Source organism: Melanotaenia boesemani, chromosome 23 (assembly GCF_017639745.1).
Source record: "Melanotaenia boesemani isolate fMelBoe1 chromosome 23, fMelBoe1.pri, whole genome shotgun sequence".
NCBI classification, from domain to species: Eukaryota; Metazoa; Chordata; class Actinopteri; order Atheriniformes; family Melanotaeniidae; genus Melanotaenia; species Melanotaenia boesemani.
This window is the reverse complement of record NC_055704.1, coordinates 16,904,619-16,931,262: the sequence shown is the minus strand read 5'-3', so window position 1 is coordinate 16,931,262 and position 26,644 is coordinate 16,904,619. Positions and strand designations below refer to the sequence as shown.

The window sequence follows — 26,644 nt, the reverse complement described above, 5'->3', positions numbered from 1 at the left end:
AACATTGTCACCAATCGTTTGATACATTACATAAATACAAATCCAGTCCATATAAAACAAACCTCCCTGGCCCACAATAAGTCACTGCATGTTATAAAACGCTACATCCAAACATAGTATTTCACTGCATCTGAAGCTTATGAAACATGCAAAACTGAAGAAAGCTTCCAGGCATTTTAGTTTGGCTTGATTGTATTCCTTATCGTATTCCTTTCCTAATTATTTGATCTTCCCTTCTGCAGGGAGTATTTCCCTCCTTTATCTTTCCAAACATCATGACATTCCAAGTGCAACTACACTATGGTACAAGTCATTTGATTTAATGCTGTGTTTTAATGGTTTGAGAAAAATACTTGTAAATTTTGAATTCCCAAACTTTGCTCTACTCAAAATAGGCTTACAGATTAAATACCTTTTTTAGATATGAAATAATGAGCAACTTTACAGGTTTTTCAGAGCCAGGTTAACCTTTTCTTTCTGCTTAAGCTAAGCTAAGCTAGGCTAGGCTAAGCTAGCTAGAAAGTTTTTACATGGAAAAAAAAACACTATAAAAATAATTTTTTTTTTTAGAAAGCATTTTTAAGTTTGATCAAATGACTTGTACTGTAACAGTGAACTTTCTTCTTTCTATTTCGATGTTTTCAAGATTTTTTTTTAATAAACTTTGTTTAAATACTATATCAAACCATGTCCCACATGGGGTCCATGTGTGTCTTCAAAGAGAAAAATTCTTTCTATGGTGGAAAACTTGTCTTCTGCGCCCATATTGTCACTTCTTTCATTTGTTCAGCAAACTGGAAGCTGGTAATCAGAAAATGAATATTTTCAAAGCCACATTGTGGCAAAACAGAAAAAGCAGCTGACCTGTCAGCTTGGTCCATGTTCACAAGACAAAGGAGGTATTTCTGTTAAACAGACAAGTTGACTGTACAGTATAAGTAAGGGAATAAAAGACGGAAGAAAGAGGGAGAATACAGTACAACAAGCGAGGTAAAGAGAAAGATGGAAAAAGAGAACATTTTCTTCACTTCAAAAGAACATTTCCTTATATTAGTTTTCACATTTCTGCAGGAAAAGTCATGCTCATTAGCTGGGGAACTGCTGTGGGTAACAACATTTTCCTATAACAGAGAAGTGAAGCACCAACAGAACTCAGGTTCTCCAAGACCTCCATCTGAAGAAGCCCCCCCCCAAAAAAAAGAAAAGCTAAAAAGGGCTTTTGAAGTCAAGGACTTAGAAAAAAGCCTGTTAAGTCAAGCCGTGTTCATCAGGGCTGCCGGTTGCCATACATTAAGGGTATGATGAAGACTGAAATGTCATCTCCAGAGCCCAGACGCTCATTGGTAATCCTCCAGCCTCTGTCTCTTAACACACCACGTGCTCGCATCACCAGGTCCTGTGCTGCCATTGTGTACCTGAGTAATGGAAGAAACAAAAATGAAATTCTTGGATTGACACTGTTAAAACGTCTGGCTCAAAATTAAAAAACAGTAGTAGCTTTGTCATAAATTACAACCTGTAACAAGAGCGTTTATACAGTCTGAATAACATAGCACGACATAAGAGAAATTTCATTATCAAACCTTTGATCAAGCAGAACAATAGGAACAAAAGTAAATAGTCCACCTGTGCAAGTCATCAGGATCACAGTTGGCGAGAAAGGTGGTGACAGCTTCGGCTACTTCCTCGTTAGAGAGGACGTCCCACAGGCCATCAGTTCCCATCACCAGAACATCATCTGTCCCGTGCTCATACTGCATCAGATTATACACCTTCACCTGCATGATAAAGCATCTTTGTAAAAAACTTTTTAACAGTTAACCTCAAGGAAGTAATGCTTCTGGAGTTCAGCATCTCCACCTTTTAATTTAATCAGCTTATACTAAATTCAATACTGAAATACAGTAAATAATAATAAAGTAAGAATGTCATTTTAAAGCTGTGACTCAATACGTTTGATCTACTGTATCCATTGATCCACATGTTCAAGATACAGAAATCTATAATGTCCTGCCCTTCACACCACATAATTTTAATATTTCCATAACTTAATAAATTAATTTCCTTTACAAACAGCATCTTGTAAACCACTTGAGACTTTCTGGGGGAGAGTTGTGTTAGTGAGAGGAAAAGAGTAAGGTAGAGTGCTGGAAGAAGTCTTTACATGAACCTGCTATGAACCCTGGCAATAATGAATTAAAGATCAAAAGGAGAGTTCTGGGAGAAAAATAAGACAAACTACATCAGGAGATGAAAGCGCTTTGAAACTAGTGCCAGACTGTGAGACGGGTGAGTCCAAGTTCTCTATCAGCAGTGTAGCTTGTTCAGACAGAAAAGAAGCACAGTGACTGGTGCACATATGACAGGGGTTGAGGTTGGATAAATCAACTTACACTTTCTTTTTGACATGGGAATGTAGAATATTAAATGCATTTTTACGTAGAAAAACATCCTCTAAAAGCAGATGCACTCTCTTAAAAAGAGCCAATAAGCTGACTTTTCAAATCACTAATGAGCCAAACTTTCTTTATTGCATCATCAAGCAAGCAGAAGTGCTTGTTCTTACCTCAGGGCAACAGGACAGGAACGGCTTTATGTAAATGTTGGAATCATGAACTTTGAGGTCATGGTCGCCAAGCCCACGGGTCACACCGATTGTGGCCAGAACCCGTGCCTGAACAACATAAAAGATGTACTTTAGGCATCTAAAATACTTTATATATGCGCTCTCACAGTTAAACAAACTTACCTTTTTTCCCTTCACTGTATATCAGACCAAATATTAGACTGCACCTATTTTATTTCTGTGGAAATTTGTGTGTCCTCACAATACTTCTGCACATGAAAAAACTGGACTTCACACTGAGACGGCTGTCAGTATTAAATGACATGTTTTTTTCACTCAAGATAAGCCAGAAAAAAACAGAAAAAGAAATCCGCATCTGCTGAAATCTCTGCATCCTCTTGTTTTGACGGAACTTCACCTTTGTGTTTAGCAGTTGGGGCCACAGACACTTTAAAAATACAATTTGGCTTAAGATGGTTTTTGCAACTGTTCCCTGAATTTGTGCATTATAATACAACTGTGTTGCTTTGAATTAGAAGTTCAGGTAAAGGCTGTAGTATGTAATACATGCCTTTTCCTTCTTATCTAATACACAGGCGCGCCGTCAGTGGCTGCGGCCTCAGTATGCCTGATCCTGTTTGTGCCTACATGTTGTTGCTGTCTAGTCTTGGACGGGTTGTACTGGAACAATTTTCGTTGTACCTGTGTTCTGCACTGTGTATAATGACAAATAAATCTCTTGAATGGAAAGCTGAGGATGTGTGTATGAAGTGTTGGATAGATAAACTGCCTCCCCTTTACTTTAGCAAGGGTGCATACTGACACAAATACACACATTTTACAACTCGGAGACCAAATTTTGCCTTATTCTCTGAGAGGCTGACTGGTGTACAGCGAATATCGGCATTCGTCAAACTAACAAGTTTAGAACAAGTGATTTTTTTCAGAGCAGTTTTGAATTGCAGGGCAGACATTCAAACACACTCACCTTTTTCCCTTCACCATATATCAGAGGGAACTTAAGATCTTCATCCTCAATTGTCTTATATGCCCTATGTGTGAGAACAAATCAGAGACGACAAGACAGTAAAATTTCCTCATATTTACTTTGGTAAATACAAAGTTTCAGATCAGCTTAAAAATATTCTGGCTCCTCAGCAAATTACACAATGACAGTTACTAAGTACAACCTTTTTTTCCTTTTCCCTTTCTTTTTTTTTAAAAAGCATATTCAAGGGTTAATTTTGTCCAGCAGAGGGCAGCATAGTTGTCGCAGTAACTCTATGCTCCCTGGTTAGTGGGGGAGAGAAGAAAAATATTTTACACACACCTACAGACTGTAGCTGAGGCAGAAAACTATTTAGCATGCCAAGTTGATAGACAAAGACACATTAATGTACAAGGATATTTATGTATTTAAATTAAAAGTTAAACTTAAATAGGCCATAAAACTTTGTTCTACAAGTTTATCCAGTGAGTTATTCCATAAATTTGCTGCAAAGTGCTAGCTACCCTAGCTGAGACTTAGCTGTTTTGACTGGGAATTTTCTTCACACATGAGTGAGGTTTAGCTTTGTTCACAGTCTGACAAATTTGATGCATCGACAGCAACAAACCAGAGTAAAAAAGTAGAGTTAGTATGGATGAATTAATCTAATTTAGAAAGAAAAGAAAAATAGCTGGTCATACAGCTGTTTCATATATTTTGACAGTCTGTCTGTGGCAATATAAAAAAGAAGTGTATCAAAATCATGAAAACATATAAGTTGATATGAAATTTGAGTATTTTGACTGTTGGCTCCAGATCTGCAACTAAATGTTCTAATTGTTTGTGTTCTTCATGAGGTATGAGAAAGAATTGAAGGACAAGGCACTGGTGGCTGGAAAATGTATAAGAAGACACGTCTTTCCACCACTATGTAAAGATAAGTACTAAAATCTCTGCACACTCACATTCATAAAGAGAAAAAACACACACTACCTGGCTAGATGGGCCATAACTTTATTTAATTTGATTTATTTTGCCAGAGCTTAATTTTGTATTTATTTTCCTCAACCCAAGTTTGACTGCAGGTCAAAGTATAAAGAAACTGAACTGAAATGACTGAACCATCCTACATTTTGAGGCTATTGGAGATTTTGTTGTACCAGTTTGAGAATAAATTAGGCTTATATTAATGTGGTTGTTAAACAAATGCTGGCCATTTATTCTGAGTAAGCTGAGCAGGCTTTGTACAGCCTCTACTCTTCAATGAAAGCAACCTAAAGTGGTTACATCTGCATAAATCTCTGAGTTGTAAGGCAGGTGCAATAATTAAATTGGCTAATGTAAACAAACTATGATCAGTGTCATTCCCAGACTTTTAGATTTAAGCATCTTTGACTGTTTTGGTTTTTCTGCCCGATCTTTACAGTTTTGGTTCATTCTTAACCTTGTTTCTAGAGGCAGCAACTGGATTTATGTGTCTAATGTTATTATAAAACTACCTGCATAGATATTAAATCTTGACAGACAAAGCATAGTGGAGCATATCGTGGAGCTAGCAGGAAAAGGTGTCAGGTGGAGTGAAATGACAGCTAATGTTGCTCCATCTGCTACAGGTGTTAAGAGGTAAATCTTAGTTGTTGTAAAGATTGTGGAGGGGTATTGTCTGATAACTGCTGAGCTTTTGGAACTTCAGCTGAAGCCAGAAGACAAAAGTGAAAATCAACGCAGATTCAATAGACTCTTGTTTTTGAGATTCTGTTCTGTCTTCTGCCTCTTTTGCTTTTCCCAGGGACATTGACACAGCCACATCCTTTAGAACAAACTCTGGTCCTCAAAGCCCACTTTCCTGCAGACTTGCAATGTCTCCCTGCTTCAACACACACTAATGGCTCATTAGCAGACTTGTGCAGATCTTGTCAGAGAACCATTTAATTTGAATCAGGTGTGTCGCAACAGGGAGGCATCTAATACCTGCAGGATAGTAGGCCTTTAGGACCAGGTTTGGGGACCTCTGCTTTAGAAAACAACTGGTCTGTCCTACCCAAATAATAAAAGGAAGTTATAAACTTCTAATGCAGATACCTACATATTATTGTGCAGATGTCATAGCATCATATAGCATGCATCCATGTTTACTGCTGTATCTGTAGAGTGCAAGAACAAGTGTTTGTGCTGCTGAAAAATTTATCAAGAAAGCAAGAGGGAAAGACTTTCATAATACGGAGGCACACAAGTGAAGGGGGAAAAAAGGAAAATGTTTCTAGAAATAGAGCTTTGATGTCAGACGGGAAGACTTCATCGCTGACGCTCATGTGCTTAAACTAGTTAGATTAGGCTTGGCATCACCAGTCAGTGGAAAATATCAGTGACTTCAAACAGCTTCAAATCTGACCAGAGTTTACGCTTTCTGTCAGGCCATATCTCTGGCTGCACATTTGTCTATTTTAAAAGCAGGTCTTGAACTTTTTATGACCTAAACACAACACCCTCTTCTAATCATGTCAAGCTTCAGCAGCCAAAAACAAATTCACTACATTTCTTACTTTTCAAAAGTATTTGAAAACCTAAGGCAGTGTTTGATGTTTTAAAATTCAACCCCATCATTTCCGTATATGAATAAAAACTATAAAATTAGCTTTCAAGTAATTTTCTTTTATGGGCATGAAGCAAAATGTAAAGGTTGCCTTATTAGTGTCACATCCTGTCTCAGGACACCCTGTAGGGTGATCTCAGTGTAAAATACAACAATAGAAGAATTAATTTAGCATTCATGCTTGTGTGTGTCATTAAAGCAAAAGTCAGAACTGTCATCCAGTGGAGGAACTGTCAAACAACCAGTGCCTGCACATCCACATTACTGTACACATAGCACACCAGCTCTCCTGAATTGTTCTACTGTTTAGAACGAATGATCAAAGCTAATTTCTCGCATTTTCTTTTACTGACTGGTAAATGTTGGCAGCAGACTCTCCACCTCATCATTTCCTTGATTTTATTCTGGCCCGTTGGTGTCACCGTTTCCCGTTTTTCTAGATTTTGTGCGTACAAAAGTGTCAGAATTGCTGCGGAGGTAGGGACATTTTCCCGTCAAGTTTGGTTTTTATAAATCACAAAACTTGACTATAATTGGTGTACGTCTATTTTTGTTTCTACGCCAGCTTTATAAATGAGGCCCCTGGTCTGGCTGCATCAAACTATTCTCAAACAAGAGGAAAATGCATCTCTTCCTTTTGTTTTTATTACTTTAAACCAGCCACAGTCTGGGTGGTGTGAAGCCCAAGATGCCCAAAAAAGAGAGAAAAAATTAAGAAGATGGGGGAAGATGTACCATCCGTTCATTGTGAAGTCTCTGTAGAGCATCCTCTTCCCCACCTCCTTCCTCTGAACTCTCCGGGGGAATTCCAGGTGCGTGAACTCGTTACCCAACAGGTGCGGCTGCATGTAACCCTGAAAAACAAACGGTACTTCGAAAGTCAGCCAAACAGCTAAAAGTGTGGAAACTTTCAAGACTAAAGACTTCACTTCTTTGGAGCTTTTGCTTAATGTTGCTTTGTCCTGGAGGCCAACAAAAGATTAACACAATTTTAACACAATTACAAATCATAACAACAAATTTTCAGTATGTTAGTGTATTTGCCAAGTTCTGCTTTGAAGGAAAAAAGTAAACTCCAACTTTCCTCAGAAAAGTTTGACAGCCAGGAAAGAAGTGTGAAGAAAGATTTCGCCTTTGACCTTTTCATTTAAATTAGTAGCTGTTTGCCGTCTATAAGCTAGTTGAGTCTTTACATTGCTTTCCAATTTCACTGCTCCAGAGGAAACTTGGGAACTTACATGTTTACAGTATTATTAAATACCTTCAAGTCTTTTTAACTTTGCATTAAAATTCACAAATAATTCCAGAGTTTGTGGTAGTAAATTAAGATTTTATTTAATCAAAACAGTGTCGTAAAGCTACACAAACACACACACAGAGAAGGTTGCATTTAAACTCAGAGCTAAATGTAACTGGAGTTTTGAATGTAGTTTTGATCTTGGTTTTATAAGTCAAACTCATAACATGGTGACGGCTTAATCACAATCAATGAAAGGAACAAAGACAAAGAAGATGTCAACCACTGTCATCCACTGCACTGTCTCTTTTTTTCTGCCTCTCTGAGAATGTACATTATCATTATCTCCTCACCACCATGTTTGTTTCTGAAACTGCTGTTAGAAGTGAACTTTGGACTGCCCTCTAGTGGCTGTATTGGCTAACAACAATTCCAACTTCAAGACGCATTACATAACGCTCCAACCTTAAAACTCCGCGTTCCAGTGTCGTTTGATGGCACAGTGACATCTATTGCTGTTGCTGGCAAGCAACATCCTGAGGTGGAGCAATCGCACTAGACAACTTTTTATTCCTGGGCAATGCGTAACGTTACAGCGGAGATTCGCTTTATGCACCGTGTCACATGCTAGCAAGTAGATTTAAACATACCAACAATTTTGAATGCCATTCAAAATGCCATTGAGACTTTCACTAGCTGGAGAGAGCTCACATTACAGGTAGGATGCAAGATGGATGCTGGATTAGCCATCGATCATCACTGAGAAAATCTGCAAAAGTTCTGTAGTGTGTCTTTAAAGCATGCATGCGGGCAATGACATTCGACACAAACGCATATTTACTTTCACGACTTTCAGCAGAGCTGATGCTAATAAAACCATCTGGCCTCTGATTTGACAATTAGATTTGTGATTGAGTTGCCACCATTCAAACAGTTTAAAGTATAAAAACAGGATTGGAATTAATCATCATTTCAGAGTCTCACTCTGTTTGGGAACTTACACAGTTTTCCACAATTTTCATGAAGTTAATTATCATACATACACATGCAGTAACTTTAATTTCTCTGATTTATTTCACAGGATGATAAAGTTCAACTTTCAACTACAAGTTGATGTGGCTGTAGTTGTTGCTGTGAGGAGTTGTTGTGCAGCAGTGTGGGGAGCAGAGATTTTGTGAAAGAAGGAAATCTTCATCTGCCTATCAGGCAGTGCAGTGCAGAGGAATATAAAATTACCAAATGGCAGGGATGCAGTGATGTACGGGCTGGTTTATATACACATATCTTTCTATATGCTATAGCTGAAGGCATCTTGACTTTGTTGTTAATTCTTGAAGATGTTTTGTCTCATATTCAAAAGGCGCTTAGAAATTTAGGAGCTGTTTGATAAGTTCAGGTTTAAAAGTTGTTGTTTGGACTCATCACAGTCACATGTTTGTCACTGACCCACCTACTCAAATGACCTGGTTGCTCCTTTGTTTGTAGATCAGTCCAGTTTTAGGACATCACCCTCAACACTGGACCTTAATGCTCATTTGCATTAATTAGTAAATCCTGCCCTAAACATTGAGCACTGTAAAGCACATAGAGCTGGGAAAAAGTTGTTTAGAGGTACATATAGAATATAAGCTACAAGCACTGACCTCATGTAGGAATGTTTAGGATTTTGGCTAAAATGAGAAAAATCTTCAGAGTCAGAGTTCATGTTTTTTTTTCCATACCTTCCTAAGTTTTACAGTTTTTTTTTTTTTTTTTTTTTAAGAAAAATGAATGTTTTCTTACCAGGAACTGAAGTCTTTGTCGTTCTGACTCTGGTGTGAACTCTGTTGACATGGAAATGATCTCACTGTTTCTAATAATGATAGCCCTGCAAACAAACACAGAATGTTAGAAGAGTGATGTGCATGTAGTCTCAGATCCAATGGAAACTTTGTTCATGCTTCTGTCTGCCCCAGCATGCCTTTGGGTCCTTTTGGTTTAATAGAGTATAATTATTACCCCCCTCTCAAAGATCCTTTAATTTAATAGCGGAAACATAACAAACATACCTGCTGTCACCTGCATTCCCAACATATAGTTTTCCCAGCAGATAAACCACAGTGAGAGCCGTACATCCGCCGCTGATGTTATAGATTTGCTTCTCTCTCTCTATCTGGGCGTCCTGGGAAACAATACGACATGAGAACAATTTGTCCAACTTTAAGACAGAGGAAAAGTGCTTTAAAAACATCCTACATTCAGGACCCAGAAAAGTTTTTAAGTTAAGACTCAATACTATGAGCAGCCCAAGCCAATAGAGGAGGAGTTTAAATGTAAAGTCTAGGACCTTGGTTACAACTACAATAACCTTCACTAACATGACAGAAAAAGCCAAAAGAGTAAGATGGTAAGAAATAATTAAAGCCAGAAAGTGAGCAAGAGTAAGGTTAAAAAAACAGAATTTCTAATTGATATGTCAAGACAAGAACCTGTACTGGGATGAAGGAGTCTGTGATGTGTGAGTTTTTTTTTTTCCTCTCAACTTGGCTTTATGAGGTTGTAGCGGCTATATGCTGCTTGGCACACACTGGAATTTAGGAGTGCATCCTTAGAGGGAATGGATTGTTTTCTATTAAATAATACAAATTAACTGTATTTGGTCTCTAACTTTGCATATCTAAGGAAAAAAATTATTAATTAAAATTTTATTTGACAGGGTCAGAGCATCTAAAAAAAAATTTAAAAGAACACTTCTAAATATGCCGGATTTACCCAAAGGGCTAATTTTCATCTGTTGTCCCTGGCCGCATCTTACAAAGGCTCCCTGGAATAAGGAATAACATAAAGAAAAAAAAAAAAAATCAACTATCCATCAATCTAAAAGATGAGAGAGAGAAAAAAGACCGGAACAGAGATAATGTTTTTTAAAACTAGAAAAAACACTAAATCACATACAAAAACAACTGCATAAAAAAAATGAAAATTTTAATCAATAAGCTAGAACTAATAAGAAAATGATAAATAAGACACAGCTGATTACACACCACTGAGACAAAGCCACCAAACCACAAAGCAAGACAACCTCAAAAAGTAACTTTTGCAGCACAGGCTACTGTTTTAAATAATGCAGAGATGATCTTCACTTAAGGATGTTAAATTAGGTTTAAAAGAGCTTCTTTACACTGGAGAAAAATTAGCAGGATCTTAAAGTTTTCACTGAAAATTTGTATTTCCATCTGGGTACTGCAGGGTTCGGTTAGAACTACCTTCCACTGCCATCTAGTGGTAAAACCTGAAAACACCTTAGCTTATGAAGATTTCTAACTTGAAAGCAGGTAAAAAACAAACAAAACAAAACCTTGTAACAAAGGGCAAAGAGCAATAACAATAAATCACTTAACTTAAGTGTAAAATTATTTAACTTAAGAACAAATGGACTGCAGTTCAAACCTGATAGATAGATAGATAAATAGATAGATAGATAGATAGATAGGTAGATGTTTCTGTTAATCCGATACAGGCTCACGTGAAAAGAGGCATCATTTTACGCATCATCCTCAGAAAATACATTGATTCCCTTTATTTACAATAACAGCAGGTTGTATGAGTAGACATGTGTGAAGAATAGGAAAATCATTACAGCAAAGAACTTTTTAAATCTTTCACTATGAATTTACTGTCAGGAAAACAATCAGTGATTCAGTCCAAAACTAAGTTACCATGGTGATCTAGCTAGGCTAAGAGAAAGCTACCTCCATTCTGAATTTTTTCTTGCTAAGCCATTAATGTTGCCTCTGATCCCAGTTTTTCTAAAGAAGCTGCAAACAAAGATATTAGAGTTTTGATTTTATTAAGTATACTTTGACGTAGAACTATGCTGCTATATGAGGACAATTCAGTTTAGCATTGTCTTGCTGAAATGAGCAGGACCTTCTGTGAAAAAATCTGGTTAGCAGTGCATGTTGCTGCAATACCAGGACCTCACCGTTTAAAGGTGTATTAACAGTGTTGAAGACGCCTTCACAGACGCTTATGCCAAATTCACCAATACAACAACTTTGGCTGGACTTTTATTTCTGTATGAATGTGTCCATGCATGGCAGGTTTAATTGTGTTTACTGACGGTGGTGTTCTTTGAAAAGCCGTGTAACTTCAACTAAGCGTATGAGCTTGTTGTCTGTCACTCACCATCTCTTTAAAAGCATTCTCAATAGCTCCAATCACCAGGCTTTCATGCTGAATCTTTTTCTCAGTGAAGAAGCGTGGTGGAGGTGGGGTGCTGCACGGGGAATTTGGAGCACCTGCGGCTCCACGCAGAGAGGCAGCGCGGGTCAGGGAACGGTGAGGTCCTGGTGTGTTTCCCTGGAGATAGGGGTTGCTGTCGGGCTCCTCTCCCATCACGGTAGGGGGCAGAGAGTGAAGGTTGCGTAGGATCTCTATGACGGCCTGGAGCTGGCAGGCGATGTGGTGCTGTAGCAGGCGGGAGGCGACAACTGCTGCACCTGAGCCTGCGTGGCCATCGAACAAGGCCCAGTAGTGGAAAACTAGCCCTTCGCTGTCCTGCAACGACATGATAGCAGGTTAAACAACTGGAAATAGGAAAATTTTACATATCGTAAGAATAAAATCTACTGACAGGCAGATCCAAGTTCCCATGGACAAGAGTGTGAGGATCAACAGACAGTGATTTATTTAGTGTTTTTATTAACTAAAGTTAATAATGCTTTGCATTCTCTGTACCACAAAAATGATCAGAGATCAGTTTTACATGGATACAAAACAATTTGTCGAGTATTATTAGTCCAAACTCAAAGCAGATTATATCTAATGTATTTCTCTCTGTAACATGATTCTGGACAGTGATGGTGAAAAGTCCTGGTTATGAATAAGAAACACGCACAAGAGCTCAAATGATGGGAAAAGAAACTGAGAAAAATTAAGTATGTCTTACATTACTATATACAATTTACATAATGAAACAAAGAAATGGAGAAATCACTTGTCATCACTCATTTTATATCAACAATATGAGCTGAAAAAATGAATATTCAATCACTAATGCTGCTGGCTGACTGTGTAGTCCGGGTGAGTCATCGATGAGCAGAGGCCCAGGAGAAAACATGACTCATGCTGTCCAGCTGTGTGGGAGCCAGAGGTCAAACCTCCCTGTCTCTCCAATCCCCTTGTTTGGGAGAAACCCTCGTCATGTCTGCTTGGTGTTTCCTGTCTTTGACATTATAATCAAACAAACTGTTTTTAACTCGACAGTTTTAGCTGATAAGAACTTGCTAGAAGAATTCTTGGGTTTTCGAAACATGAGCATAAAGTTTACTTTGGTGTGGTTTGTTTATGTGGAATCAATACAGCCCAGCAACCAGAAATGTCCAAATATTTATCTCTCTGAATATGGACAAATATGTTTTTGTGGATTTTTTTTTAACACAGACCACAGAGGGTGCATCCTTATTATTTATTTTGTCCAACTCAAAACATTAAGATTTATGTGTTTAATCCCAAATTTTTGTTGAATGAAACCCAATTTGTTGACATGTCACTGTGCACACTGTCAGTGTAAATGATGTATTGCCTATTCTAGATGTTAAAATAAAAAAAAAAACACACAATCAGCTGGGATCTACTTTAACATTTTACACAACAATAAAACTTTCTAAATGTCTTAAATATAAACTATATAAACCAGAAAAGTACATAAAAAGGCACCTACAGCCAGAGACAAAGGTGACCAACAAATATTTTTTCTGACATGTTTATAATTATTTTACATCTCTTGGATTATTTTCCAAAATGTGTGGTTTTAGTCTAACCCTAAGTCCCTTAAACCTTTTAAGTTGTTATAACGCTTTAGATCTTTAACACTAAATTGAATGACTTAAACTAAGCAGAGTTAACAAGTTAATTAGAAAGCTGCTTGTGCTGTTATATATCTCTGGACAGAGCCAGGCTAGCTTCTAGTTAGGATTTTATATTTCATTCTTGGCAAAGGACATTTGGCAAGTTTTTAACAGGTGCAACCCACATACTCAACTCTGCTGCTCATCCCACAAATGTATTTTCCTTACAAATGTGGCACAGTTTAAAAGGAAAACAGACTTTCCAGCAGTATAAGATGTATTGCCCAGAAGCATTGTTACAACAAAGAAATACATTTTTATGTTAAGTTTATATCCAAACTCTCCAGTAGGAGACAGCTACAATGCAACAAGTACAATAAGAACTTCTGTAGTAGCTAATAACCATGATCAGGTCACAGACTTTGTTCTTACACTGTTAGGTTAGGCAGCCCTTTCCCACATGGAACTGTTGCATTCATCTATACTTTCTTCAACCAAAACACAGTAGTAGTTGGTCTACATCTGCCAACTGATATATTTTCTGTGTCACTCATTAGCTTGGTCATCTTTAGAGACCATCCTTCAGTTTACACAGTTTAAGCTTCTGATAATGAGCTGGAATATCTACAATAAACAGCAGCCTCCCAAAAACACACCAAACAAATCTGCACATCATGGGCAGGGTATGACGAATGATAATTGAAGTGTGGGTCCAAAAACTCAAATTGGCCTCACAGTGTAGTCATTTCAGCTAGAAAGACTGACCATTCTCTACATCTAGTAGATGAAGTTTTACGACATATTTATGAACTTAAATATGTGAACAATACAACTGAATAGATCTACCTGTTGGGGCAATGCCCTCTGCATGTGCATTTGAGCAAAAAATGTTTATAGATGTAGCATATTTGTGAAGTCAAAATACTGTCTGCATCTGACTGAAGTCCGCTGACTGTGTATTTATTCTTTAGTTCTTACCTCTCCCATCCTGCTGTGCTCGATTCGGAGGCTCAGACCCTCTCCATTGGGCAAAGAATTACGTCTCTTAGCAGTGGGTGTCCTGCTGGGTGTGGAAGGTGGGCAGTAGCTCATTGGTCTTCTCCTTGCCACTACAACCTCACAGCAAGCCTGGTCCTCATTTAGTGCACTCTTTCCAGCATTTATCACCCTAAAAGAGGGACATAAAATATAAATATATATAAATATATATATATATATATATATATATATATATATATATATATATATATATATATATATATATATATATATATATATATATATATATATAAAAATAAAATTAGGGATGTCAAATGATTAAAATTTTTAATCAGATTAATCACAGCTTACAAATTAATCATGATTAATCACCATTAGCAGCTATTCCTGAAATTTGCCCGTCTTTACTGCATTGTATCAACAGAACGAGCCAATGCTACAAATATTTGCTGTTAACTGACCTTCTCTTAGGTAAAAGTCCAAGGGTCAGTAAATGCAGCATTTAATGTACTTCTATATGTTGTTCTGCATCATCTCTACCATGTTCTAGATCACGATGCAGAATTAATATATCAACTCACCAACCGTCTCAATGGTGATAATATCTCCTAAAACCAGCAAATGTGACGACTGAAGTTAAACAGCCAACATTGATGAAGAAACTGATAAAACTGATGATCTAGATAAAAACACGTTTTGTAAGTGTTTGTGCAGTGATAAAAGTCCTACAGTAGCATCACCCAAAGTAAACACCTGTTGATAAACTATGTCATTGTCTGTTTGTTTTACAAGTTTTTTTTTTATAACTTTTTAACATTACATGATCAATTTAGTTGTAATAATCAGTTCAATAATTAATAAAACTAGACCTAAAAAAGGTCTTATTTGTGCCCCCCTTTTCCTGGTCAGTGCTCCTGCCTGGCCCCCCATCAGAACTTTCCTAGACCCACCCCTGCATATTTTATGTATAAACTCTGGCGACCACCAGCCATCTACTGTGTTTGAGAAGGTCCTGCCAAAAACAATATTTTTGGATAAATATGTGACTGTGTGAACCATGAACTGCTATTTCCTCCTTTTTAGCTGAATAAGAAACAAACGCAACAAGAGAGAAAAGCCAATCAGCTGATCCCTGACAGCTGTTATGATTAACGGATCATGAGAGGAGAGGGAGGAAGCAGCTGCACCGCTCAAACACAGAGACAACCATAGGAGCCACTAGGGCAGTGGTTTCCAACCTGGGGTCCGGGACCCCCAAGAGGGTGAGAATCTCACTTTTGAAAGCCTAAAACGAAGCATGGTTCCAGCACAGGGTGGAGCAGGGGGTCCCTGAGGAAAAAAGTTTGGGAACCACTGCACTAGAGAAGACACGCTGGTGCAAAAAGCAGGATAAGTTTAAAAAAGAATGCGGGAAAAGTGCGGTTGTGGCTTGTCTTTTCCATCTGGATGTATGAATGGGGCTTGTCATGCCACGCATGCATTAATTGCGTTATTTTTGACAGCTCTAATATATATATATATATGAAACTGCAGTTCAGTTTTATTTAGCAGCTTTGTGCTTAAACAATGCAATTACAAAATTACTGTATGAGGACAGTCACACAATAATTGTATGGTGGCCATTAAAAAATGATCACTTGGTTCCTCTTGTGTATAATAGCGACATTATTATAAACAATAACTATGCTCAGATTTTATAAATGCAATATTGAATTTATTATGAATTTATGAATTGCATGAATCTGTGATGGTAAGTGTCCATAAGATCAGTCATTTCATTCTTTCTATTTATATTTTAGTAGCATCCCGCTGCTTTTTAAAAGAAGATTCTTACTCATGAGAAGCACCTTGTTTTAGTTCCTACACCAACCATTTATGATCAAAAATGAAGAGGCAGAGAAAGAGACTAAATGCCAATCATATACTGGCATACCCAAAAAGAGGAGCCTTCTAGACAATATCCTGGTATATCTGCCACCCCACCAATACCAAACTTCTCAAAGTATTTTGTTCTGACACCAAAAAATTACTCCCAGATAAGAAAAAGTTGTTAAACCCAAAGAAAGACAGAAACAGTAAGTCAGTGATTCTTACGTTTACTTTTATTTTACTACACAGTATAAACATTAGTCCTGGTTAGACTACTGCAATTCCCTTTTATCATGGCTTATATAATTCATGTTTTTCACCTGCAACTTGTTCAGAACACAGACTGACGGGAGGCAACGTGATCACATCACCCCTGCACTCCTCACGGGCTTCTCTTTAGTTTTAGGACACAGTTTAAGATTTTATTACTTGGTTTCGCAGCCTCCAATGCTATGACTCCATCAAATATGTTAGCGCTGCTGCACCAACATGTTTTTAGTTAGAGCTTTGGATCTTCTACCCAGCTCCTCCTGGAGCGTCCACATTCCAGGCTCAATCCAGGGGTGACAGAGCTTTTTCACTGGCTGCTCCTGAATTTTCCTGAACAGCCTTCTTTTTCACATCAGACCTGCTCAGACACTTTCTGGTAGCAAGCCCTTGTTTAAGACCCACTTTTTTGAGCTGAGTTTTAATAGTTGAGCTGGACACTTATTTTAACCTTTTTTTAGTGTTATGTTTTTATTGTTTTAATTTTCATTGTACAGTACATAAGAAAACCAGGGATGATATAAATGTGCTATATACATAAACTTGAACTTGAACATAAGAATTTAGTTATATCAATATTTGCATTTCAAGTCTGCAACATATATAAAAAAACTAATAGGCATGGGAGTACTTCGGGATAAGCAATGAGGTAAAATTATTATGTTATTTCAAACAGGAGATGCCAACAGGTGCAACATCCAAAAAGGCCTAGTCTGATGAGATCACCTTGCATCTGTCCATAGCGCCCTGAGAAAAACGAATGTTCCTGAAAAAATTGGAAGAGATTCGCAGATTTCTCCCATTACAGTCAGTTCATAATCTCAACAAACCACTGAAGCAATGTGGAGGTATTTTGATGTGTAAAGGTCATAAACTTAAATTAAACCATCACCTGCCATCTTTGCTCCCTCAGACGCGCTGTATCAAAAACCGTCATTGATAGATAGCCACATGGACGAACTATGTCACTGCCATCCGTGTTGTCAAGCAGCACAATGAATTGTTAATGTGTTTTTATAGCTTATTTTCAAATCTGTGATGGCCCCATTAAAAGCAGGAAAGTACCAGAAGATTTTTTGGGCAACATAAGCTGCCTTAAAGAAGACTTATTTTCAAAAGATTACCTTGTGTTTTTTAACAAGACGATGCAAAACCACATTCTGTGCACATAATGAAGGCATGGAAGGTAAAAAGGAGGGCAAAGGTGCTGGGCTGGCCTGCCTGCAGCTCTAAACTGTCCCCAGTGTAAAATGCGAGGCATTTTGTTTTACTTGAGAATTGACAATGATTGGTTTGCTGTCACAAATGGGATAAAATCACATCTGAAAAGCTCCATCACGCGAAACACCAGAACACCTTAACAACCTAGAGAACAGTATGTACTCTATACCAAGGTAAGCTCTTCAGAAGGGTGTGGAGGGTTACTGTTCACAAAGCTTACATGACCACTCCAAGAATTAAGCTTTAAAGGATCAAAGTAATCCCACATCAATTGCTGGTTTGTCAGAACAGAAGATGGGAGTAACCATAGTGACTGTATAAGAATAGACACTTGGTGGTGGGTTAAGGTTAGCTGTATCAGCTGTATAAACGGATATTCATGGTATTATATGGTATATAAACTGGTATAAACTGATATTCATCTTAGCATCAAATAGAAATTATAGTCATTTTGCTGATGAAACACCAAAATTCTTGCCCGTGGAGCTTTTCCAACTCGTCCAACAGATTGAAATATTTATGTTTTTCCTTCCATTTGCTCCTTCGGCTACCTGCAGCTACCAAAATCATCAAAGAAAGACAAAAAATACTACAGCCGTTAAAAAAAAAATAAGTAAGCTGAGAGTTTCTATAAAAGACCCACAGAACCTTTGATTATAGTGGAAGAAACATGTTTAACCTTAAAAAACTGTATCCAGAGCTCTACTGGTTTTAATAAATAAATAAATGCTGAGATAGTTTAAATCATCTTTTACTGGCCATCTCAAAGGTCACCACACTCGCTGGTAACAGCTAAGAATTGCTAATGGAATTGGCTTAACAATGAAGGTTGAAAAAAGTGAGGCTAACAGACACCTCTGGAGGCTGTTTTTGAGTCCGTGTGTGTAATAATTGGCAGGTTTATTTATAGACACAGACTGTGGGTTGTTCACAGCTTGGCAGGATCCTTGTCTGGGCCTCAGCCACAGATACCCATTATCCTCTGACAGATGACATAAACCAGATCATGGAAATTTGATTTACATGCAGGCATTTATGGTATAGTTTATTTTATCCATATGACATGCTGCAGTTATTTATCACAAGGTTAATTCGTTTTTTGGTTAAAGCCTCAGTAAATTTGTCATCATACAGATTGCCTAAAATATTTTAAAAGGTTAAGAGCTCTGTTTTACTGAATTGTGGAGTTAAGACTGTTAAATAGGTTTTAATGGAATTTCATTCCATGATTTTTAGGGCAGGTCTAAAATCACATAATTGTGATGCAGTGGGATTGGGTATCAGAGAAACAAAAGTGATCTCATCCCTCACACTGGAACAATATACTGTAATGAACAGGCCTACTTCACTGCATTAGGCTCATAGTGGCAACTAGCTTGCTAACTGATCTACCTTCCCAGAAATGAAGCTTCCATGGAGGCAAAAACTTGAAAATATTTTGGCTGTCTACTTAAATAGCAAAAGAATAATGAGAAGAAGATAAAAAATGTTAATTGTGTGTATTTGTGCAACACCAAAGACACCAGCAGAGCCAGTAGCACGTCATGATGGCCAGAGGGAATCATACTAGTGTAATTTTGTGCAGATCTGCATGGTGGAGGGCTTAGAATAACATCTTATTCATGAACTCTTGCTCACCTTATTCTTTTCCAATCTTTTATCAAAGACAACTAGGATTAACTGATACATAAATACACTGCTGCCACCATTAGATTGGGTGTCTGTCCTAACAATTGGAAAACAAAACAAAAAGAAAACAAGGAAAAGAAAAAAGACTGGACTAATAATTCGTAAAAGCAGCTAATGTTGAAATAAGGTCTTCAGAAAGTCCTGAGAACTATTACTCGAGAACAAACTAAAAACTAAACAAAAGCCTGACTCCTTGGATGGAACATGTAAATAAATAGGGGCTGAAACTAGACTATTGCAGAGCACTTCCTAAGTTACTCTGTTTCAGTGTTGACTTTTACTCTTTCATTCATTTGTTCATCTGGAAAAGGGTGGAATGTTTTCTCCGGGTCGGGAATGAGGTCCTGTCCCAAATGGAAGAGTTCTCGTATCCCGGGGTCTTGTTCATGATTAAGGGAAGGATGGAGTGGGAGATCGACAGGCGGATCGGTGCAGCGTCTGCAGTGATGCGGACTCTGCATCGGTCTGTCGTAGTGAGGAAGGAGGTGAGCCAAAAGGCAAAGCTCTCGATTTACCGGTCGATCTACGTTCCTTCCCTCACCTATGGTCACTTTCAGTAGTGACTGAAAGAACAAGATCGCGAATACAAGCGGCCGAAATGAGTTATCTCGCAGGGTAAACTTAGAGGTAGGGTGAGAAGCTCGATGATCCTTAGGGGCTCAGAGTAGACTCACTGCTCCTCCACATCCAGAGAAGCCAGATGAGGTGGCTCAGGCATCTGGTCAGGATGCATCCGATTCCTGGATGCCTCCCTGGTGAGGTGTTCTGGGCATGTCCCACCGGAAAGATGTCCCAGGGAGACCCAGGACACGCTGGACAGACTACATCTCTGGGCTGGTCAGGGAACGCCTCTGGATCTCCACCGGATGAGCTGGTGAATGTGGCCGGGGAGAGGGAAGTCTGGGTTTTCCTGCTTAGGCAGCTGCCCCCGCAACCCAACTCCGGATAAGCGGCAGAAAATGAATGGATGGATAATTTGTTGATATCACAGATAAAATATTGAGCTATTTTTAATGAAACCTTTTTTGTCCTTTTAACACTTTTGTGGACCGTGTTGGACCATTTGAAATAATATTGCAACTTTGAGTTGACAATATTTAATCAAGAAAATAACTGGAGAATAATTATGAGGTTTCTTGGTCACCTTATGTAATTATTTTTAAACAACATTCAAACTATTATTAAATCCCATTGAAACAAAGTTAATTAAACTGCAAAGGTTTTTAACATAATGGAAAAATTATGGCATAAAAAAAAATCACAATCAACCAGTCATAAACCTAAATAATAAATTACTTATTAAGCCAAAAATAATTAGAAGAGGAATTTTACCAACTGGGGTTCTATTGCAATGAGCCATTCATCATAGATGCTGAGTTTAAAAATGATTGTATTTCAGGGGTCTGGACTTTACTCCGGTGGCACAGCTTTGCTCTTAAACCTATAATCACGTGGAAAATCGCCTCTTGAGTTATAATGGTCATAAAACATTGAGCGTGTTTGGGCTTGTTTACACACGCAACCCCAGCAAGCTTTTGTCTACTTCATCTAATCTGCTGCCAACAAACAGTAATTTGGTGACCTGTGTGTGCATATGTGAGTGGGAGTAAGTGAATGTGAAAAAAAAAGTCAAACTCAATTTGCACATTTGAACCCTGAAAGCAAAACAATAATCTTCCTCCAGATACTGCAAACAATTCACTAATTCCACTGTGCTGCATGAAAGCTTCAGCTGGCGCTATCGTGTGCATGTTATCAGAAGTACTCCTCCAACTCATTTGTCCTTATTTTGCCATTTGCAATGACTTCATTTCCCTGCCAATCAAATTTCTTTTTCATATAAAACAATTAGCTTTCATCCCATAAGGAAAATAACATTAAATTTTCCCATCCATTGTGAGGCATCTAATGCCCATTTTGTTTCTCAATCATCAGCATTAATTCTGGTCTAGATAGTGGCCCCCAAGGATGTAATAATTATTTTGTTGAGCACAATGGTTCAGTCCTTTGAGGAGCTTTTCTTAATCTGGCTAAATAAAAGAACAAAAACAGCAAACAACTATTTGTTCAATTGTAAAAAAAAAAAAAGTTATTTCAGAAAGCCTGAATTTATGCTCTCTTGGTCCAGAGTGTACAAACACCTGACTAAAAAACATAAGTACAACAAAATTATATTGTTTTGAACAAATGTACTGCATAGTTTCTATAAAACACGCTGGCTAAATCAGCTGTACAAGCTTGCTAGGAAAGCCAAAACCTGCTCACTGTTAGCTGAAACTGCCTCTGGCTTATTGAATTTACTCCTCCAAACTTGCAAAACAGTGTAATAAAATATTTGGCAACTGCAAATTATATTAGGCAAAAAACATACAAGCATAAGAAAACAGAAACACAGCTAAAACTGTGGCATTTGAGTTGAACAAGGCTGCTTTTAAGTGATGAAATAGACGTAGCTCAGTCCCATATTTATTGACATGTTATAGACTTTCCTAGTAATGCATCAGTGTCAACTCGGGTTTATTTATACAGCACATTAAAAAAAAAGCATTAAAGTTGGTCAAAGTGCTTTACAGTCAGAATAAATCAATAAAAATTATGGTTTAATTTATACTACTGATATACAGCAAGTGAAAATAGTGTCATGACCTTGGCACTGTTCGATCATTTCTGAATAAAGTATCTATCTAGTAATAAGATTGGCATCTCTATTAACAACCTATCTTCTTTATTAGGTATTCAGGTAAGTTAGTTTCAGATAAATTAGCTGTTATAAAGCCTTAGCACAATTATGTAAGAGGTCACAGACCAAATGGACCCCTTTACTCACATGCATACACTGCACTTTCATTTATACAGCAGTTTAGAAGAACCAAATCACTAGAGGCCTCAGTTCTCTAGTAGCTGGTTGCAAAATCTTCCAGTTGGATAGTCATTTTGCACCAATTATTGGAAAAAAAAACCTTCATTTTATTTACTTGTAAGCATTAATGTAATTGCATTTAAGATAAAATAGAAAAATGAATCAGAATCATCTTGGAGCTCGTTTACTCTTAGTTTTTTTGGCACTGGGCAGATAATTATTTTTTTAATGGATCCTTTAGGTCCCTGCAGATTACTTTTCTGTTGTGCAACAGATAATGTACTCAAAGTGCTTCTGCATGGTTCTTCTAAAGACTTGGATTATCGTCAACTCTTCTAGTGAAAGGTCCTCAACTCACTGTAGATGCATTGCTTGTATTGCAGAGATGTGCTCATTCTGGGGCCCTACAATCAATAAAAAAGCCAGTGTTTCAGAGGATCAGATCTCACGACAGGACATTGAAAGAGCAGAAATGACCATTTTACTTTGTTGCTTGCGCTTAATGGATCTCCACCCTTAACAGGAATACTGTGCACATGGAGTGGATATCAAATCACCAGCTCAGTTAAGTAAAGCCGACTTGGATTTTTTTTATTCCAAAATTATAAATCCCACTTGTAGATGAAGTAAAATGGCTGCTGTAATGAGAACATAAAAGGCTTTAATTACAGATGAAAGCTGGAATGAACTGAACTCATTACCCATACTGATCCACTAGAGACACTTCATGGCTGCTCTGAGTGTCACTGTGTGATGAGTGTGTGGTATAGAAGGAAGATGTTACCATGAACCACACTGAGACATTTTTTTCTGTTTATATATAGGCGAAAATTATGCTTACATGCTTTAATTCAATTTAATTATTTAGTTTATTTGATTCCATTATTGAGTAACTTGCCTGTAAAGATATCAGTGGCTTGAGAACTTGGTGTTTCTTCATGCATTAAGTATGCAGACATGTAGATACAGTAGCATGTAGTGGTTTGAAAATGCTTAACATAAAACTCTACAAGCAAATCAGTATGCACGCCCTTTAACAACAAAACACTGAAGTACTTTAACAATCATGTAATTTAAGTGTATTTTTTCCATATAAATAATTGTAGGTAATGATTTGCCTTTATTAATTGCTATGACACTACTATAGTCTAAGCCAGCAGTAAATTAGAAGTTAATTAACATAACCCATACAGGGAAAATCCACTTTTTGATAATAGAGTAAAACATATGAAAAATACAGTTTGCCTTTCAGCCTTTTAAACAAAAATTACACATAGTTATATCAGAAGCAATGAGATGAACATTTATAATAAATGGTTTAAAACTCTGCAAAAATATCTGTTTTATACAGGTGAATGAAAGTGATCACAATTATCTCAAATAACTGATTACATGTTTTTTTTTTGTAAACTGAGACAGGGATATTATGCTGAGTGAAACTGTTGTCATAAAGACATAAACAAGACTGATCCAAAGATTGAATCACAATTATAGACAGTGGTTTAACATGATGAGTTATGCAGAAGCTGTAATAAAACATTAATCCCTTCTTTTTATTCAAGACTTGATCTAAGTTAACTGATGAAGGTTTTGATGTGAAATATTAGCCACGTAATTTGCTGCTTTCCTGTTGGGACTGCAATCTAGGAACCGACTTTTGGTGTCACAAAAGTAAATTCCTGGAAGATTCTTTCACAAAAGCATAAAGTGGATGCTACACGGTGAAGCTGTGTGCTTCACGCATTGTTTTTTACTTATTTTTTCCCAAAAATGCACACACACACCAACAGAATTAGATGTGTAATACACCATATTGGTGAGTTAATGAACTCAAACTCACAAACTGACTTGTGCAAACTTCTACCTCAAACACAGCTAAGGTCATTAGCTACTAATTAGCTACTAATCATTATCAGTATTCCCAGGGTGGATGGGTATTCCTGACAGACAGTGATGATTATTTTTTCAAACAGTTCAAGTTTAAATCAGGAGCTATGTGCTGCTGGGTGGCACCACAGGCTTCCATCCAGCAAAATCCACACTCATTTGTAGGTGTTAGCAGTTGATTCTAACTTGAGTCAAACAGCTTCCTCATGGTAAGTCTTTCCTTCAGACACACATCATTTTCTCATACATGTGATTATAATTCTGGAATTACAGTCATGAACTTGATATGCAAAGAAGGAACTACACAGGCTTTCAACAACACACATCGTCAAGAACTAAGTAGAAATGGTTAAAAATGATGAGTATAAGGTTTTTTAATAGACATATTGAAAAAACTTTGTAATTGTGCATATTTTTTAAAATCACAAAGTTTTTTTTTAAATAAAAGCTTTGTGGAGCTGTGCATTTGCACATGTACAGCTGTTGTGAAAAATGTGACATGATTGCATGAGCACAGATGGTCCTCTCACTGATATAGTGTTGATGATGGCAAAAATAGCAAAGCAGAGCTTCAGCTTCCAGTTTGGTGTGTCAAAGGACAGCAGTTCATAGTTTGGGCAGAAGAACCAGACCGAGTTCACATCTGTATGAACTGCAGTGAGTATCAGTTGCTAATTGACACAGCTACTGTAGGGCACTGTTGTTAATTTCACCTTCATCCTTCTACGTTTGAAAAGCAGCGTGTTTATTTTTGTGATCCTTTGGCTCAGTGCTGTTGTGCATTTGTGAAGGCAATGCCAATCAGGCTAAATTCAAAGTGAGAAGCTGCATGCAAAACTGTGCGGGCGGATCAACCTTCTTGGCGATGGATGTAGGTCACAACAGGTGCAGATTGTCCAAGTTAATTTGATTTACAGTGTATGAGAGCGTGCAGGTTTATGTCAACTTAAGAGGTTGTAAATAATAGCTAAGTGCTGGGGTAGGCACCTCCAAGCTCTGGGGCCTAAACATCACCCTGCGCATTTAGTTTATGCACATTAAAAAGAAAACAAGAGCCGCTTTGAGGTCAGCTGCTGTCGAGTTACTTACTCAGCGTATCCGGTGGCCCACGGTAATCTCCTGGTTTCCTTTAGGATGAGGATGGGCCGAGCTATGTGGTCCGCGGAGCACTCAATCTCATCAGAAGACAGTCCGAGGAACTCAGGTCTCATATATGGGAATTTCAGCGGCGTATCGGAACCGTTATTACCCCCTCCACTAGAACTGCCCCCAGCCATTATTCCACCCATGAACCCGGCCACGGCCGACTTGACCCGGGTGAGCATGTTGGTGCCGCGCCTCGGCGGGGTGTCTGTCGGCCGGTGCGCAGCGCCGCGGCTCCCTTTACCCGGATTGCCCCCCAGCTCGCTGGTCGACAAAAGGCTCGGTGGAAATAAAGAGGAGACGATGGAATGAGGAGCCCTCAGGAGCTTAAGGTTTCATTCATTCAGTCTTAAAAAAAAGAAAAAGAAACGAAAAGAAAAATCATCCGCAGAAGCCAAAGAGGAGGAGGATGGTGGCCACAGCAGTGATGCTGCGGATACACCTCCGGAGTCATTGATAACAGCTCGCCAGACGTGAAAGCGGAAACACACTGAAGATTAACGGGTCATGTGACGCATCCATGGACGCACACTGCAAAAAAAAAAAAAAAAAAAAGATCCACAGTATGGAAAAGCTGCAGGTATTAGTCATCAACGTATGTTTCACAGCATAAAATGAGAACTACGCTGCATAAAATGTGATTAACATTTGTCTGTTTTTAGTCTTTGTTGACATTTTTACTCTCGACGGAATTACAGTGCGGAAATTAAATTTCCTATAGGCAATATATTTTTTCAATTATTTATCTATTTTTCAAGAAAACAGCTTAAAATGCTCGTGCAAATCTATGGGTTTTTACAATATGATTCAAAGCATACAGAAGCTGCTTAGACTACCAGACCATTTCTTACAGTGCGAGGTGATCAGCTTAAATCAGCTGAGAGGAGGTTAAAGGTAAACGGGTCTATCACAGTGAGGAGTGTCACAAACAAAACTGAATGAATGAATGAATTATATATATACATATATAAAAGGCTAAGGATATTAATGTAAAAAATACAAGGTGAATTAATGAAAGAATTAACAAAAGAGGAAAAACATGTGAATAATGATAATAAGTGATTACACTGGAACCAAGGAGAGTGAGGTGTCTTGCCCAAGGACACAACGACAGATTGAATGGCATACACTCGCCCAACTCCTCAATGACCATCCTAAGCAAGCAACTGTTAATAGACTAAAAATATCATTGGCTGTTTTTCTTTTTTTGCTAATTTTGTTTTACATTTTACATTAGATGATTACTTTAGTTGTAATAATCAGTTATTTATTTCCCAAAATTTAGACCATTTATATAAAAAAAGAAGTCTAGTTTACATGTGCCACCCATTTCTGTACAGCACATGACATTTTTCATCATTGTTTAAACGAACAGGTCACTTTAGGTACAACTGGCTAGTACCAGGTTGGATCACCCCTCACCTACAGTGCTACCTTCATTTTTAATGGCACTGATTCAGCAAGGTGCTGGAAAACTTTCCTGAGATTTAAGTC

General features: G+C 37.8%; 1 protein-coding gene across 1 annotated transcript; it reads right to left on the bottom strand.

Moving 5' to 3' along the window:
* Positions 1-523: 523 nt before the first annotated feature.
* On the bottom strand, positions 524-25,633 carry LOC121635074 (protein phosphatase 1H-like). Its single transcript, XM_041978136.1, has 10 exons — positions 25,097-25,633; positions 14,194-14,383; positions 11,552-11,923; positions 9,433-9,545; positions 9,167-9,251; positions 6,883-7,001; positions 3,555-3,618; positions 2,567-2,674; positions 1,627-1,778; positions 524-1,415 (listed from the first exon to the last, which is right to left on the bottom strand). The coding sequence occupies exons 1-10, from the start codon at positions 25,330-25,332 to the stop codon at positions 1,268-1,270; spliced, it is 1,587 nt and encodes a 528-aa protein (XP_041834070.1). The 5' UTR covers positions 25,333-25,633; the 3' UTR covers positions 524-1,267.
* Between the last annotated feature and the right edge of the window lie 1,011 nt (positions 25,634-26,644).

What these genes read in the sequence shown, in the direction of transcription:
- LOC121635074 (XM_041978136.1), bottom strand. Translation starts at nt 25,332, where the DNA reads ATGCTCACCCGGGTCAAGTCGGCCGTGGCCGGGTTCATGGGTGGAATA. An exon ending in TGGGCCACCGGATACGCTGA is followed by an intron (nt 14,384 to 25,096) that starts GTAAGTAACTCG and finishes TCCCTCTTTTAG; the next exon opens with GGTGATAAATGCTGGAAAGA. An exon ending in TATATGGTGAAGGGAAAAAG is followed by an intron (nt 2,675 to 3,554) that starts GTGAGTGTGTTT and finishes TATGTTGTTCAG; the next exon opens with GCACGGGTTCTGGCCACAAT.